Source organism: Antennarius striatus, chromosome 18, assembly GCF_040054535.1.
Source record: "Antennarius striatus isolate MH-2024 chromosome 18, ASM4005453v1, whole genome shotgun sequence".
In the NCBI taxonomy this organism is placed as follows: Eukaryota; Metazoa; Chordata; class Actinopteri; order Lophiiformes; family Antennariidae; genus Antennarius; species Antennarius striatus.
In genome coordinates, this window is record NC_090793.1 from 19,909,665 (window position 1) to 19,926,562 (window position 16,898).

General features: G+C 44.9%; 1 protein-coding gene across 4 annotated transcripts; it reads right to left on the reverse strand.

Moving 5' to 3' along the window:
- Positions 1 to 818: 818 nt before the first annotated feature.
- On the reverse strand, positions 819 to 14,936 carry LOC137611836 (F-box-like/WD repeat-containing protein TBL1XR1). 4 transcript variants are annotated; one of them, XM_068339952.1, is made up of 16 exons: positions 14,792 to 14,936; positions 12,964 to 13,030; positions 9,977 to 10,080; positions 9,709 to 9,854; positions 9,384 to 9,618; positions 8,553 to 8,685; positions 7,237 to 7,378; positions 6,325 to 6,388; positions 6,145 to 6,242; positions 6,016 to 6,076; positions 5,719 to 5,840; positions 5,110 to 5,184; positions 4,895 to 5,022; positions 4,501 to 4,666; positions 4,319 to 4,420; positions 819 to 3,563 (listed from the first exon to the last, which is right to left on the reverse strand). In XM_068339952.1, the coding sequence occupies exons 3-16, from the start codon at positions 10,032 to 10,034 to the stop codon at positions 3,537 to 3,539; spliced, it is 1,557 nt and encodes a 518-aa protein (XP_068196053.1). In that variant the 5' UTR covers positions 10,035 to 10,080; positions 12,964 to 13,030; positions 14,792 to 14,936; the 3' UTR covers positions 819 to 3,536. The 4 variants fall into 4 exon arrangements, with proteins under 4 accessions (XP_068196053.1, XP_068196052.1, XP_068196054.1 ...); XM_068339951.1 differs by lacking the exon at positions 14,792 to 14,936 and adding an exon at positions 14,364 to 14,540; XM_068339953.1 differs by lacking the exon at positions 14,792 to 14,936 and adding an exon at positions 14,360 to 14,540.
- Between the last annotated feature and the right edge of the window lie 1,962 nt (positions 14,937 to 16,898).

Below are 16,898 nucleotides of genomic sequence, written 5' to 3' on the forward strand. Positions count from 1 at the left end.
AAATCTGGTCCGTCCAGGGATCAAAGGGTTTAATTAGTGACGTCATCCTCCTGACCTGCTAAATGTTTGTCTGGTTTTGTCCCAAAAAACGTCACTTTTGACGTTTGTTCAGAGCCGCATCCTGATGCAAAGGAGTCGATTTGATGACTATTGATTTTAATTTTGATTGCTTATCGATTGGACCAATCATGAAATACAACGAACCAATGAGAATAAACGTCACTGGATTAGATCAGATTAGATGAAGTCTGGATCCGGGAGTCTGACGTCATAAACAGTCGGTTTAGTTCGGTATTTACCTGATTTGATAGTTTCCTTGACTCCCCCCGTCACTCTGTAACGACCGTCCGAGATGACGTCACGTCACGGCTGCTGTTAATCCGTTGTCCACGCCCACATCACCGAACCAATCACGATGTCAGCGGCGCGCCCGCGATGCTTTGAATCCACCCCGCGTGGAAAAAGTCGCGTGGACGTCAGGTGTGTGGGAGCCGCGTTGCTAGGATATGTGATTGTTTCACGTGACCCGTAGCATCGGTTTGTTTAGCATTAGCAAGGTGATTGGGCCGCTGAGGTTAGGGGTCGTGCGGAAACAGCGGAACCTTTCTCACCCGGAACGATTCGTTTAGAGACTTCAGAACAACGTTGAAACATATGCTGAATTGATGAAAAGGTTATTTTTTTTGTGATTAAATAATTTTTAGGTTTAGAGATTTGATTCTTATTTGTCATTATTTATTTATTTATAACATCTCGGTGAAACGTCACCTCATTTGACGACAGCTTCACGCTGGAGACCAACATCTAAAAATATTCTGAATGACCTGATTACAGGAGAGTCTTGTCAAGAGGTCACATCCTACTGAGCATGACTGATGCATCATGGGATGTTTCAAAGACAGGGTGAAAAATGAGGTATGTGCAGCTTACACCCCCCCCCTCTATGAATTATTATCCAAGACGAAAATCCAAGGAACACAAAAGATGTGTTTTTCCACGCCGGCGAGACTAAAAGTGATCAATCTACACACAACTGCATGAAGAACCCACAGCAGCACTCATGGAAGATTAGTGGTTTGGAAACATCATGAAAATGAGGCGCGGCAGACAAACAGCTCTCATGTCTCTGTTGATCTAAATGGCAATCAGAAGGCTGCTAAAAGCACACTCAACCTATTAAACCGTTCAGCAGAGGAGACACCCCCCCCCCATCGTCCCCAAAGAAAAACACCGGATATTATCAAAATAGATTTTATTTTCCACCTTGAAATCTGAGTGATATTCCAACAGTCCGATCAGGAGGTGGCAGAAAGATTCCAACAATGGGTGATGTCCGGGACAGCACGACAGAGAAAATAAAAACTCAAAATTGCCTCTTTTTTTTTTTCTTCTCAACCTTTTCTGTGTTTTAAATCAACAATTAAAATCCAGATTTCATTACTTTTTTTTTTTTTGTTCATTTTGTTTACGTGACTACAAATAAATCAGAATTACAAAAAGTTTTTGATTAGTACAAAAAACTTCCAAGGGCTCTCAAACATAGCAAAGATAAGAATTAAAACATCAGTACTTTTGGTAGGAACAGAAAATAGCAAACACGCTTGAATGCAGTGTAAAAAGCTTTTTTTTTTTTTGTGTCTAAAAACAAAACATTATAAAATACCATTCCACTGTCATAGACATCGTTTGAAATATCGTCCAATCGTTGATTACGCCGTTATAAAAAACTTCCAAAATAGTCTCCAGCTTCCGTACAAAATCGTTTTAAAACAAGGAAAACATTTTAAACAAAAAACCTCTGAAATGTCAGACAATGTGTGTGTGTGTGTGTGTGTGTGTGTGTGTCAGGTCGTACGGGCATGGTGGTGGTGGTGGGGGGGGCGCAAACACACACACACACACACACACACACACGTGACCTGGAATGCCATGAAGTCAGCTGGGGTTCCCACCTCTCGCCCTCGCCTCCGATTCCTTTCTGTCTCCCATCGCTTGAACACACACACGCACACGCACACACACATACACACACACCTCCCTGTTTCTCCATTTTTAGTCTCTAAAGTGCAGAATGGACCCCCGCCCCCTCGTTTCGTTTCAGCTATCACTGTCCAATGGTATTTTATAAACAACCATTCCATATGGTCACAACCCCCCCATCGACTGGAGTTCAAGCGTCTTTAAAACGTAACTTTAAAATCCACCCTGAGCGCAGGAGTGGCTACAAAAACACGCCTGTGAAAGCACAGATATAGATTTTATATTTATATATATATTTATATATATTATATGCAGACAGCACGTTACAACAAGTCTATGCTGCTTCAACGAACAGACTCGAGCCGACTCTGAACACTACAAACAAAAAGCTCCGTCTATCGGTGCGTCAGCCTGAACGCAGCCCGTCTGCTCCCCGCCAGTGTGTGTGTGAGTGTGTGTGTGTGTGTGTGTTGATGCTGGATGGACGTCGCCAAACCCGATCCGTGATTGGAGTACAAACATGTAACAGCCAGGTGGGCCCCCCTCCAAACACCCCCCCACCCCTCCCCGACGTCGCTAATCATCCGTTTGGATTCGGAGGTGAGTAGGAGATGGCGCTCCAGATGATGATGATGACCCCGTGTTTCAGGGGAAACGGGAAGCAATTAGAACCGTTTAGTCCAATCATCATTCAGCGCCGGGAAGGAACAAGCCATTAATTGACGAATCAGATTCGATTAGGCTCGTATTATTGACGATGGATGGACGCGAGCGCTCGTGACGCTCGTTTCCTGTTTCCTCCCCTCCACGGATCCCACAAGCTGACCCGACGGCAGAATGCTGGCTGTTCCTGTTCCACGTTGTCATGGTAACTGATGCTAAACGGAGGCGTGGCCTGGATGCGGAATGAGCTCGTCGATGGGAACCTGAAGCGGCGCCACCCGTCGTGTTTGTCCTCCAGCTGTTGCACCTGATTGATGATTGTGAGCACCTGAAAGTCACTTCTGAGGGTCAAAAGTTCCCCAAAAAAAAGAAGTTCCCCCCTTTGATGAACCGCTTCTGACGTCCTGTTTACAAAAACGGAACAAACCGATTGGGCGAGAACAGATTTGCAGCTGCGTTCTTTCCAGCCGTGAGGAGGATGACTGATCCCCCCCGACCCCCAAAAGCTGTGAACCTTTCTTTTCTCTCCCACCCCCATAAATCATATAAAACAAAACAGAAAACGTTTGCTCTCCCCCTCCAAAAGAACACGAAATGCCGCCATGTGCGATGTTCACGCGCCGACCGACAAAGAATCCTCAGAATTCTGGAGCGAAGGATCGAAAGAGGAACGCAGGAGGGATCCGGTGTGTTTGTTTGGGTGGGGGTGGGGGGGGGTCCAGCCTGGTCCGTCTGGGTGGGGTCGTGACCCCTCGCGTGTGCGTTCCGTGTGGCTGTGATGGCGGGCCATGGCGTCTGGCGGGACTACAGCAGTGTGGTGGACAGGCAGGGGCGGCCCCTCGTTTTGGCTATGTACACATTCGTAGTCGGTCCATGGCTCCCCCCGACGAGGGTCATTTCCTCAGGTCTAAAACACACACCTGGAAGAACAGCGGGGGTAAATGTTTAGCTTTCTGTTGGGGGGGGGCTCAAACACACACTGTATACCTGAACGACGCGTGTGGAGCGAGCCTCCTGAAGCAGACGCTAGCAGGGCGACACAGCGCTAACACACAGGTAGCATCGCTCGACCGTCTCCATGGTTACGCCAAGCATCCATAACTCGTTTAAACCCGTCTCATTATGTTATAACGACATTTAGCTTCTCCGCTCTGGGAGCGGAGGAGAACCAGCGGAGCTCCAGACTCTTTTAGCCGCACGTCGTCCGGACGACGACTCCGGCCAATCGTTTTATTTCGAAGTTATTTTTACAGGCAGACAGACGTCTTTAACGTTTTTAATGTGTCTGTGAGTTTGAGACGCTGAGTCATTCTGACGTTTTACTGCCTCGGGTGCGTTTGATTGTGAACATCCAGGAAATGATTTGTCATCTCTGGTCTGGACAGTTTGAGCCTCGCAGGTTAAAGTGGAGAGGCAGGGGGCGACATCTAGTGGTGACTACCGGTACTGCAGCATCAATCAGAGGCTGAAAGCTCAGTTTACAGTTTGATGTCCACAAATCATCCATTGGTTAATTTTAACCACGTGAAAATGGCTCTAAAAAAAACGAGGAAGCCTCGTCTACATCAGATATTTTCGGGTCGGTAACAAACTTCCTGGGTCAACCTTCAGGTGTACAAGATTGGCATCAAAACCAAAAGTGTGTGTGATGAAGCGCTGACTCAGCACCACTCACCGATCCGTCCGACGCGCTGGCTCCGACTTTGTCTCCCGTGGCGTTCCAGCAAACCTCAAAGATCCCTCCCGTGCCCCTGTAGCTGTGGACCAGAGCCCCCGTCTGAGGAAACACAAAAGCATCAGCGACACCTTTATCCCTGGAGCTCCACCCCCTACCCCCCACTCACTAAAGGTCCAGACCTGAGTGTTCCAGATGTGGACACACTTGTCGAAGGATCCGCTGGCGAGGTGTCGGCCGTCGGGGCTGAAGGCCACGCTGTAGACGGGCTCCTGGTGGCGGGTGAGTGTGTGGATACACACCCCGCGCTCCACGTCCCACAAACGCACCGTGGAGTCAAACGATGCACTGGGGGTTGGAGGGGGGGGGGGACAAGGAGTCAAGCAGCATTCCTGACACCACCGAGTGCGTTTGCCCACACACACACACACACACACACACACGCTCAGCAGGAAGCCTGTTCTCTTCTCCTACTGCAACACGCCGATGACCTCTTTCTTTACTTTGACGTTCAGGGACGTCGTATTTCTCTACTCTTAACGTCTGAATAAAACCTGCTGCTTTTGGGGGCCTCACCTGGCGAGCATGAGGTTGGCGTTGGGGTTGTTGGTCCCGGGGCCGGTGGGGCTCCACTTGATGGTGTAGATCTCTTTGCTGTGGGCCTGAAGGTCGTGGACGCAGGAGTCCTGCTTCATACTCCAGATCTGAGTCAGGCAGGAGAAACAGGCTGTCAGAGGACGTGTCTGATCTCAAACCAAACCCCCCCAGGGTCACGTGTTCCCCATCCTAACCTTCAGCGTCATGTCGTCTGAGCAGGAGGCCAGTAAGCTGCCAGTGGGATCCCACTTGATGGCGTTCACCTCATTCTACGGCGAAGGACAGAAAACATTCAGAGTGGATCACAACCGTGTTCCTGGATCTTTAAGGGGTGGGGGGGTCATTCAGACTCAAAACAAAGGAGTCAAATATATCTTGTATATTCTGTCCTGTAAAGCAGGTCAGATGTTCCCCCAGTGGATCAGAGGAACAGCAGCAGGCTGAGACAGAACTACAACCGTTTCATCCAAAGGTGTTTCAATCAACCAACTGGATTTTAGAAAGGTTCCTTGAAGAAGTTTCAGCCCCCATCCAAGAAGCTTCTTCACTTCAGAACTGAAGCGGAACTTAAGAACTGAAGAAGAACTGAAGAAGAACTGAAGAAGAACTGAAGAAGAACAGAAGAAGAACAGAAGCGTCTCGGATGAGAGGTGAAACACGCTCCAGGAACTTTCCTGTCCAGTGGATTGACTGAAACACCTTTGGATGACCGTGACCTGGATGAACAAGAATCCACACAGACATCCATCACATGATGTGTGTGTGTGTGTGTGTGTGTGTGTGTGTGTGTGTGTGTGTCTCACCGTGTGTCCCTGGAAGGTCTTGACGGGTCGGTCCTGACCCAGCTTACACACATGGATGCACATGTCTGTGCTGCAGGAGGCAAACGTGTTGTTGCTCTGCCAGTCCACGTCTAGAGCGGGGGCTGTGTGTGTGTGGGGGGGTGACAGGAACCACAACGGGTTTAATTTAACAACAGGACACGCTGCTGAACACACACGTGTTGTTCAGGCGTTCGTTACAGACACACGAGTGAAAGGACAGGACGTAAATCTGAACATCCTCTGTGCGGCCCGCCCCAGGTGACTCCTGTCACTCACCTGAGTGGAACGGGAACTGCTGCTTGGCCTCCCCCGTGTGGGCGTCCCAGATGATGGTGGTCTGTGGAGGGAGAGCCTTGTCATTCAGGATCGTCACGTCAGGACAAAGCTCACGCGTGACGCTCTCACCTTGTCCACGCCAGCGCTGAGGATGAAGTTTCCTTTCTTGTTCCACTTGAGTGCAAATATTGGACCTTTATGCTGACCCAGAGTGCTGGCCAGGTTCCCTGTCATCAGATTAAATATTAACGGACAGCACCGACACGCTTCCTGTCTCAGTTACCGTCTCACAGGAAGTCAGCTTCTTACCGTCTTTTGTCCATATTCTGGCAAAACCGTCGTAGGAACCCGTCGCCAGCAGCGTTCCTTCACTCTGAAAGAAAGAGTCGCGTCAGCAAAAAACACTCAGCTTCATAAATATGTCCGGAGAAGATAAACTAAATGAAGTGATACACTGTATGTCCAAAAAATAACCAAAAAAACAACTAAATAAATAAATACGTCCGAAAAAAACCCAACTAAATAAATATGTCAGAAAAAAAGAAGTTAAATATGTATGTCTGAAAACAAATAAATATCTCTGAAAAAATAAACTAAATAGATTTGCATATTCTGATCCAGGTTGTCCATCACTGAGGCTCACATGAAGCTGGGTGTTAAAGAGTTAAAATATTAGTGATGGACTAACCCCGATTGATCCTGATCAGGAGACCTCACACATTTCCGTGCGATAGCACTGCATTTTAGCAAACACAACCGCGGCTTCCTATTGGTCCTCCAAAAACACAAACACACAGCTAAAGTGTGTGTGTGTGTGTGTATGTGTGTGTACGTGTGTGTGTGCTCATCGTTCACATCGTATTGAGCAAATTTCCATCCACTCGTTGCTTTGCGTGACGCGGCACATTTACATCACGTTGTGTGTGTGGAGGCGGCGTTAGCGCTGTGGGTTCACTACTCAGGAAAATGAGTTTGCAGCTAAGTGCCATAAAAGCCCCCCTTTCCCCCACCGGGGGGGGGGGAGACTGCTCCCATATATCTGGCTGGAAGGAATGCTTTCAGCAGGGCAGCGGTCGCCCCCTCCCTCACACACACGCTAAATTAGATTATTAAGAACTGCACTCAGAGGAACAGAAACACAATCATGCTGTTGCAGCGTATACACACACACACGCACGCACACGCACACACACACACACATACACACACACACACACTCACATTCCAGTCTAGTGAGGTGACATCTTTGTTGCTGGGTACGTCCTGCCCTCCTTCCCGTATGCAGTGCCTGAGAACCAGCTGGGTGGAGCCGCCGGTGCTGTTCTCACTCAGGTTCCAGATCCGCGCCGTCGAGTCCCCAGACCTGCACAGGTCACACACACACACACACACACACACACACACACACACACACACACACACACACACACACACACACGTAGTCATGCAACAACTTCTCTGTTACTTTTCAAACACTAATATTTGAACAAATATATTTCCACTATTTGTTCAAATTAATTCCTTGTTTTCACCTCGGTGCCCCAAAACATTTACAATATATTTATTAAGCATTTAAAGAACTGAAAAAGAAATATAAATAGTTAGTTTTCAATTCTTTATTAATTATTAATTAATAGATGCATCGACCCATCTGTGCAACTGTGGACGTTGCTTCTAATAAAACCTTTAAACACGTCTGTTGTAGCGCTATGGTATTTTTATCGAACCTCAACTCGATAAAATCCAAAGTGTTCAAGATTTTAATTTCTTAATTTAAATTTAATAAAAAAAATTAAAATCCTGAACCTTTTAATTCATTGTTAAAATGTTCAGGATTTAAACAATAATGAAAGTCACGACCCTCTAGGTGGGTGCTGTGGATCCAGCTCTACTCCCGTCTGAATTAATGAACTTTTAACAAGAGTTCTATTATTGATTCAGGAAGGATAAAACATGAAGACATTTAGAAGCTGAGCGATAAATCCGATTGGTTGTTAAATCAATTGTTCCACTCAGGAGGAGCTCTGATCCGTTTGTTGTCATGGAAACGTTATTACAGATCAACACTTAATTGCTAATCATGATTTAGAGCGAGGACTGACAGTTGGGCGGAACAATGAACGATGAATTTCAAAAGCTGTAAGGGGAAGCTCAGCTGGTGCATCTCATCCAATCACGTGCCTCCGTTCGACTCCCTTTACCGGATAAACGGGATAACAGTGTAATTTAATAGCTGTGTGTTTGGCTCAATCAGCTGTCAGATGCATTCATGCGCTAAATATTTGTCCTGCTTTGTTTCAAACAAACTTTTAAAAAAATTTTGTCTTTAAGCACAAACATTCAAATTGCATTTGCAAATTAAAAAAAACAATGATGGGATGCAAACCTTCCCCTGCATGTCTGAAATTTCCTTGCACTGACAAAATCCCCCCAAAAAACAATGCTAATGTGACTAGCTTGTCTTCCAGAAACGCTGACGCATGCTAGACTCTGCATGACTCAAGAAAAGCACAGAGCGATGCTGACGAGACACTGACCCGGAGGCGAGGAGGTCGTTCACCGGGTTCCAGGCACAGATGAAAACCTCTGATTCGTGGCCCCTGAGGACCATGGCTTTACTCTGGGGGATCTCCACATCCCTGTCCACCTCCATCATGTCCGAGTGGTGATCTGGAGGAAGGAGCGAGAAGGAATACCCACATCAGAGAGCAGCAGGAGGATGCCATCGCCGTGACAACGACAGGTAAACGACAGAAACTGGATGCAACGAAACAGTCCATTCATTTTGAAGTGATTTATTTATTTCCACACACAAAGGGTTTATTTAAGTGGATGTGCAAAGCGCATTAATAACCAGACGGGCAGTTACATCCATTTGGGTAATGGCGGAGGTCTGACATAATCTAATATCCTCCAGACCAGAGCGGTCCAGCGGCAGCGACCATCCGTCTTCCTCCCATCTCATCAAATCAACCAAACGGCGACGTTTTCCAGAACAGACACGAGTAAACGGCGCTGCGCTGAGCGAACGCCGGCCCCAGCAGCTGACAGCTGTGGGATTAAAGCGCAGGCGGCGCCGTCACCGGAAGACCAAAGGGGCTTGTCCTCCTGACACCTGTGGCCGCGCTGAGTCACTGCAAACAGACTCGGGATTCTCTGGAACCAGATTAACATCTAATCTGAGGTGGAAGTAGGAACTGCAGATCGTAGCTAGGTCTTATTAGCACGTTGGAATCCCAAGTGAACACATTCATTATCTGCAGTATAAGGCGCGACTAAAAGCCCTTGATTTTCAGCTTCCGTTGCTGCTGATCCAGACCGGGGGCCAAACTGCTCAGAAGCGGTTTTACGAGCATCAGCTAGCTTACTGGCTAAGGCGTGGGGCCCATTCTCCTCCCCGTTGGCGGCTCCTTCTCCGTTCTTTGTGCTTCCCTGCGACGCCGTGCTGCTGCCGCCGGCCGCCGATACCGCCGCCGCTACCTGCTGCTGCTGCTGGGCCAGCTTGTCCCTGTAGGCCTGCTGCCGGGTCTGGACCACGTCCGGCATCACGGCATCAATCAGGGACAGAGACTCGATGGGTCGCCCGTCAAACAGGGTTCCATCCTGAACACACGAACATTTACATCATCCATCAAATCGACTGGATATGGTAAACGGACTCCAGTTCTTGGTGTTTTTAGGGTGGGGTCCCACCTCATTGATGCTGACTTCAGCCTCCACGTACTGCAGGCCCTTCTGGATGATGGAGATGAGGGCGGCAGGAGGCACCAGGGCTCCATTGATGTTGGACTGGCTGATGTGGCTCTCTATGCCGAAGGTGAACGCTGAGTGGGAGAAGCCTGAAGCGGCCATGAATAATTCAAATGGAGCTCAGTAAAGAAGTGTGTCACTTCTAAGTGTGTTTACATCATCTTTAATCTGATCTGCAGAGAGATAAATGTTAAAAAAAAACACCACTGACCTGACTCTTGCAGGTATCTATACACCAGAAAGTTGACCTCATCACTGCTGATGCTCATTTTCAGTCCTGGTGATTAAACCATTGGGTCAGCACACGTTAGGAGCCTAGACCGACACAGAACAGAGCCATTAGGATGGTTATTGAAGAGATGAATTTTTAAAAAATTCACTGAGCTGCAGTTTGTACAGTGCATTAACATCCCATTGACACATAGTTGGATATAATTAGTACGGCGGTGTGTGTGTGTGGGCAGCTGGCCAGGTTTAAATGTGAGCTGCCTCACACACAGCAGGGACGGTCTTACACTACAAGTTCACCGAGTACCTCACTACCAAACTGGCAAATGGAACTGAGACGAGGAAGAGGAGGAGGAAGGTAAAACAACCGCCTCACGGCTGTTGTGGACGGAGGATTTATTTCTATCGTTTCTAAACTCAGGAGCTTCCAGGCTTCAAAACGAAGCCTGGAAACTTCTTTTGGCCAATAACACGTACAATAGACACAGATTCAACTGATCCTATAATCCTTCCATTGAGGCTCCACATTTATGCAAAACCAGGACAGAACTTTCACTGTTTCCATTACGACAGCCCACTGCTGCATCCCACAGGCCGACATCCAACACCAACCCACCAAGATGTCTGCAGATGCATGGATTGTGTACACGTATATACAAATATCTATACATAAGCTCAAAAGTTTACACGCTTCCAGCTTGCCATCGTGTTCTGTAACGTTTCATTTATTTGCATGTGTATTTTTTGCCGGCCACACCGCTGGAGACGAGCCAGCAGCTTGAAGCTGTGGTCGGTGCAGAAACCTGACCCTCTGGAACGTTTGGAGGGGTTGGAACTCAAGAGGTTCCACGCCACCCCAGAGGGGTGAACGCTATTCAGAGACTTATTATGATGGAGACTAGTTCTGGTATTTTATACATATTTATTCTCCAATTTATTTATTTTTATTGTCTCTTTAAGAAAATGCCATTTCTCCTCTTTTCATCTATATTGTGATTCAAAGTAATCCTGCACACATCTTATGTTGTAATTCTTGCTTTGCTTCGTGTGAATAAAAAAGTAACACAACATAATCAATTTATCAGAAAGGATTTCACGGGTAATAGAAGTTAGAACAGTTCCTTCAAATATCCACCAGGTGGGGCTGCAGCATCAAAAGGGACATTCTGCTCTGACTGCATGATTTGGAAACAGATTCATGATGCTGTTTCCGAATCAGCCAAACACGGTTTAGTTTAGGTTAGATTAGTTTAGTTTAGTAAAGCACACATTTCATTTAAGTTTTTATTTAGCGATAGAATTCACTTCCACACCAGCAGATTATTCATCCTAACCAGGAAGTCAACCCAAGTTCCAACTACACGTCTACTTTAACCCTTCCATGAAGATCAGCTGACTTAATACCGTGTTGTGGCTGCACATAAATATAGCAGGAGAAAGCCAGGCCCCCTCCTCCACCAATCGATCCGACATCTGACGGTTATATAAATAAACACTAATCAATATCTCACGCATGCTTAGACAAATCACTTCCTATATGTGCAAAATGAATGTCGTGACCTGACAGGCTGAACTGTAATAACTGTATTTTCAGTTTTAGGTGTGATAAAAAAGCAGTCAGTCAGGTGAGCCTGCGGCTAATCAATAAGGAACTGTGCTAATGGATGGCTCAGTTTTATTTTAAAATCTGCAGAATGACATCCTGAAGTATCAGAGGATCAGATCAGAATCATAAATTCAAAAACTCAACGTTAGAATGTAGATCTCTGCAGACCAATTTAACCCCAACCGTCTTTGTGTTGCACTGGGACCAGTCGCTGCCTCTGAGACCAGTCTGACCAGAGACACCACCACACCACGGTAAGACACCGTCACCACGACCAGGACCCTGAGGATAACCGAGACACGGGGATTCCAGTGGGGACGGGACGACTGCAAACTTTTACTCACACTTTCTTTACTGTCATTGCACAAAAAAAAACAAAAGAGAGTTGTTTTTTTTTCCACAACAAAATGTCAGATTTTTTTATTTAGACTACCGAATAAAGTCATCAGTCTCTGCCCTCTGGGGTTATCACACCATGAACATTTATTCATTACAAATTTAATTAGAAATGGACAATCTGAGAGACATCTCTATCTGACCGCAGTCAAGGTCGTGGCAAAAAGAAGCGAGACAAACATCACTGATCTCTTAAAAATCTTCTTAAAAAGAAAGTAAAATAAGTAACATGGGACTATTTGTCGTCTAAAAACCAACAAGGGCTAGTCCTTGAGGATGGAAACCTGGTTTGTGAAACATGTTACTAAAGATAGGAACATGCGAAGAACTTCAGCCATCCACCGTTCAGGTCACAGCGGGTGTTCCATTAATGATTTAACACACTAGAAACAAACAAGTTCAACAAAACATTCATACAGCTGACAGGAATGAAAGGATGGAAAGCAGTGCATTTTCCACCAAATAAAGTATACTTCCTCTTATTCTCCTAATAAAATTAGGAGTGTGTGTGTGTGTGTATGTGTGAGTGTAATAAAACATCTGTTCAATGAAAAAAACTTTACAACTCAAACCAAAGTCATTGATGAACACGTCTATAAATCCATGAAGTACCAAACTACAAATGGAAAGAGAAGGTCAGGTTGAGAGCACATTCCTCCACCGATCTGAGAACTATTTCCTGGAGATGCACCTTGACCCAGATTCCAGACCAAGGCTATTGTAAACAGCCTGTCATAAATCCTGTTCTATTGGCACATATTCTTATCAACAGATCACTATAGTGCAACTAAAGCCACTCCAACACGTAACCTGAATTTACAACTCCTTACACAACTTTTACTGCAACATGATCTTCCAGCAGCAATGTTTGATCATTGGACTTCAATGACCGTCATTGAAGCAATGTCTGTAGGCGAGGAAAAAACTCTAGTCCCACAAAGTGTGACGTTTAACGGGGAAATACTCACCCATGTGATCAAGCTGTCCTCAGATACACATCATAGCTGCATAGTACTCTGGAATAACCCTCAATCCCTGAGGAAGAAATTAAAAACACCACACGTCAGAATTACATGTAGATTATAAATTGTAATGAGATAATGGATGTCGTTTCTGTTGTGAAGGCACTTTCAAAATGCTCAGTCACGCCTTAAAACTGTTTGTTCTGTGCTTGAATCTTCAGCCATTAACTAACCGTATAGACATTGTCAAACCTTCACTTTATAATTACTGTGATCATTCCACTATAAATGACATTCCAGCAGCCACGTGACCGAGCAGGTGAGGCGTTCTTCACTACGGGGTGTGTCAACAAACAATGACAGAAACTGGGTCAGCAATGCAAAAACTAAACACCGCCTGCGCCTATTTGTGTTAAACATTATGTTTCTGCCCTGAGGGGGGTAATTAAACGGGATGCCCTTGTGTATGAATGTGTAATTGCTAATTTACTGAGGATAATAAACATTTTTTCTCATAGGATGTCACACTTTTATCCATCTGCTGCATCAGGATTGTTCAGATATTATTCTGGTAATGAAGCTGGATCTTCGCCTCGGGTTAGAATCATTTCGTGCGAGTTAAAAACACGCAACTTATGTCACCACCCTGATCCACCGGCACCGACCCACGACCCATCCCCCACGCACGGTAACGGCTGAATGGGCTGAGAGGACTACAGTGTGTACGGTAACCTACAGTGTGTAGGACATGTGTGTTATCTATGGAAGAAAGCCCCTGAATAAACCCTCAGTAACACTGTAATAACGTGTCTATGAACTATTTTCCAATCATTTTAATCAGGAACTGATCGCATGATAATTGTAGTCATGGAAATTTAACGGAGACTTGGGAGGTAACATTGGGATCAATTATGAAACACACACACAATTCATACTAATTGTCTCATAACACACTGTGATCGTGGGGTCATAATCTATAATCTATATGTTATTAGCGCCGTGATCGATCCACGCCGCTGTGAGCTGGCCTCAGCTAGCGTTAGCTAACGTGAGCTAACATTAGGTAGCGTAAGCTAGCGTAAGCTAACGTTAGCTTACCGGCTAACACGCGTACACGTTAGTGTCGCCTCGGCTGCGGTCGGACGGTCACACACTGCCAGCGAGATTTCGTTGATTGCGTGTCAATAAAACACTTGTAAACCAAACGAATGCCATAAATGTCGAGTGGGTCGTCACTGTTTTTAATTATGTTAGATAACTAATAAATATAATAATCTAAATTATCTTATTTCCCAATAGGGTAACATCGTGTACCGCGAGGTCTTCACTAGAAAACCTGCTAATGCGGCTAGTCGGCTCAGGCTAGCATGCTAAGCTAATAAGTGTTGCTATAATCTCATACCTACTTGGATAAAAACCTTTCAACGGGCGATATCTTCCACAGCTCTTGTGTTCAAATCACACCATGTTATCTGTTTAATCGATTGTAGGAAATATCTTTTTCCACACATAAATTAATTAGCATTAGCTTATAATAATACAACTAAAGCCAGGCGCTAAGAAGCCAGCTACGGCTCCAGACACTCCACACAGCGGGCTGACCCGACAGGCGAAAATGGGCTGCGTGTAACTACAGTTCGAAACCGCCAATAGCTAAAACTCAATATGACGATTAACCAAACCTTGACAAAAAGCAGCGTTTCGAGTCATAATACCCCTTCAGTTAAACACGGTAGTAGGTTAGTTTATTTATTTATCCATTTATCGGGTTAATTCTTATTAAAATCGAGTCGAAGTACAGTAAAAACGCTGTTCATACTGTATTATGACTAACCTGCTTTCCCAAACGCACCAAACCCGCGGTTTTCCAAAGATGATTGTTGATAGTGCGTTAACTCCCGCTCAGTCTGACAAGTTCATAATAAAAAGGACCCACTCGTGTTGCTGTAAGCGAACTGTGGGACGGAATAGAAAAAAAACCCCGAGGCCCCAGGAAGTTTGTACCGCAGCCAAGCACCAGTCACAACAACAGCGGCCCGCCCATCCCCCACCGCCGCTTATTTTGGCCTGCCTGGTCACCACGCGCTGTGGTTTAACGACGCCCCTCCCCCTTCCTCTGCCCAGTCATTCAGACTGGGAAAGTCAACAACAAGCTTACGTCATCATTGCAATCTCTGTTTTACACAGATTTGATAAAAGATGAATCCATAATCCATAATCAGAATAAAATCTTCAATGTTACCAACGAATATGGGAGCCCGACAGGAGTCCAGGTGCCCTCAGATCATTTTTAATTTTAAGAAATAACATTGATTCCCATTGGCAAGAAAATAGTTTAAACATATTATCCCAATATTGACTGTGGTAAATAGTTTTCTCCATTAAATGGTTGCACTACCTAAGTCATTTCCAGTGTGCAATGATGAAATATAATGAAATAGTGAAATAAGGGACCATTAAATTAATTCTACAACAGCAGAGTGTGCAGCCTTATTCTGCAGTGTTTTTTCTTGTTGCAGTAGTTCAATCTCTGTAGGGAGAGCACATGATCTTAAAACATCCCTTGACTGTTTCTCGCAATCTGTGCAACCCTGTCCTCATTAAAGCACATGTATTACACATTTCTGTCAATTATTTGAATATTGGAATAAGAAATTAAATATATAACAAATTAAATTAGCTATGAATTAATTAATTTATAGATTACTTGATAAATGAATTTACAAATTAATTAATTCTAAATTGATTTACAACTTGATTTCCAGTTAACTTTAAAAAGGCTTTGCTTGGATTGTTAGATTTTGTTTAATAGCAGCTGATTTAATTAATGTCTATATTTACTTGTACCCCTGTATTCTTAGCCTATATCTGTGAGTCATTTTACAGATAGCAAAGAGTACTTGTCAACTGACTGGAGAATGTGTGTTTTAAGAGCCACTGCTTCAGGCAGTGACTCACCTGAAAAGAGCCTGATTAGATGATTGATTTGAAGTGTTATCTAACACAGCAAACATTGATATATTTTCCTGCATGTAGTGCATAAAGTAAAGAAATGTAAACATTATCACTGCATCCACTCATACCCACTCTATAGCAGAGAAAAAAAATCAAGATAATTTTCTGAGACAGATGATTCCTTATAGCACTGATGATACAACAGAGGTGCAATATCACTTAGTTAACATTTAAAATGCTTTTATGTGTGTTTTTATGTGAAGTAATTGAATATAATAGACATTACTGCGCTGCAGTCCACTGGTGTTCTGCCTTTGCTCCCTCCCAACCTCTGAGCTGATCCTCCCACTCCATTATCTCAGAGCTGGTCTGGCCCATTGTCAACATGCTTGCAACTCATCCTGCAGAGATCTCCCCATCTAATATTTTATGCCACACATTCACAAATGTGTAAATGTCAGAGGAGTTATGAATACTAAAGACAAAGTAATTGCAAATCTCTTCAAATGCAAGGCCTAATCTCAGCGCTGTTTGTCTCTTTTAGTTTATGCATGGGTGATTTCCCACATTTTACCACTCATGTTTGTCCTCAAGCCAGGAAAAGCAGAAAATATGTGCTCCACCGCTCACACTGCATGAGGGTGTTTTGGCTGCCAAAAGAAGAAATGTGAAACAAATTCCTCCTCTGCAGTGCCAGGCTTTACGCAATAAATGATTCATTTTATTTGCCAAACACTGTGAAACAACTCACTTCTCCTCTGTAATTAGAAATCCCACTAGTAGTTTTTTTCTCATACAGGGGGTTACATTCACGTTACAGAAACGGTTTAAAAAATGCATGCAGACATTCGTGATACAAGTAGTTTTTCTAGATTTGCAATATTATCTTCCATAATAGCGTGATCTGTGTGTGTGTGTGTGTGTGTGTGTGTGTGGAGGCGGGGAACTAATCTGCAGGACAATAACACGAGGTTGCCAGGGATATG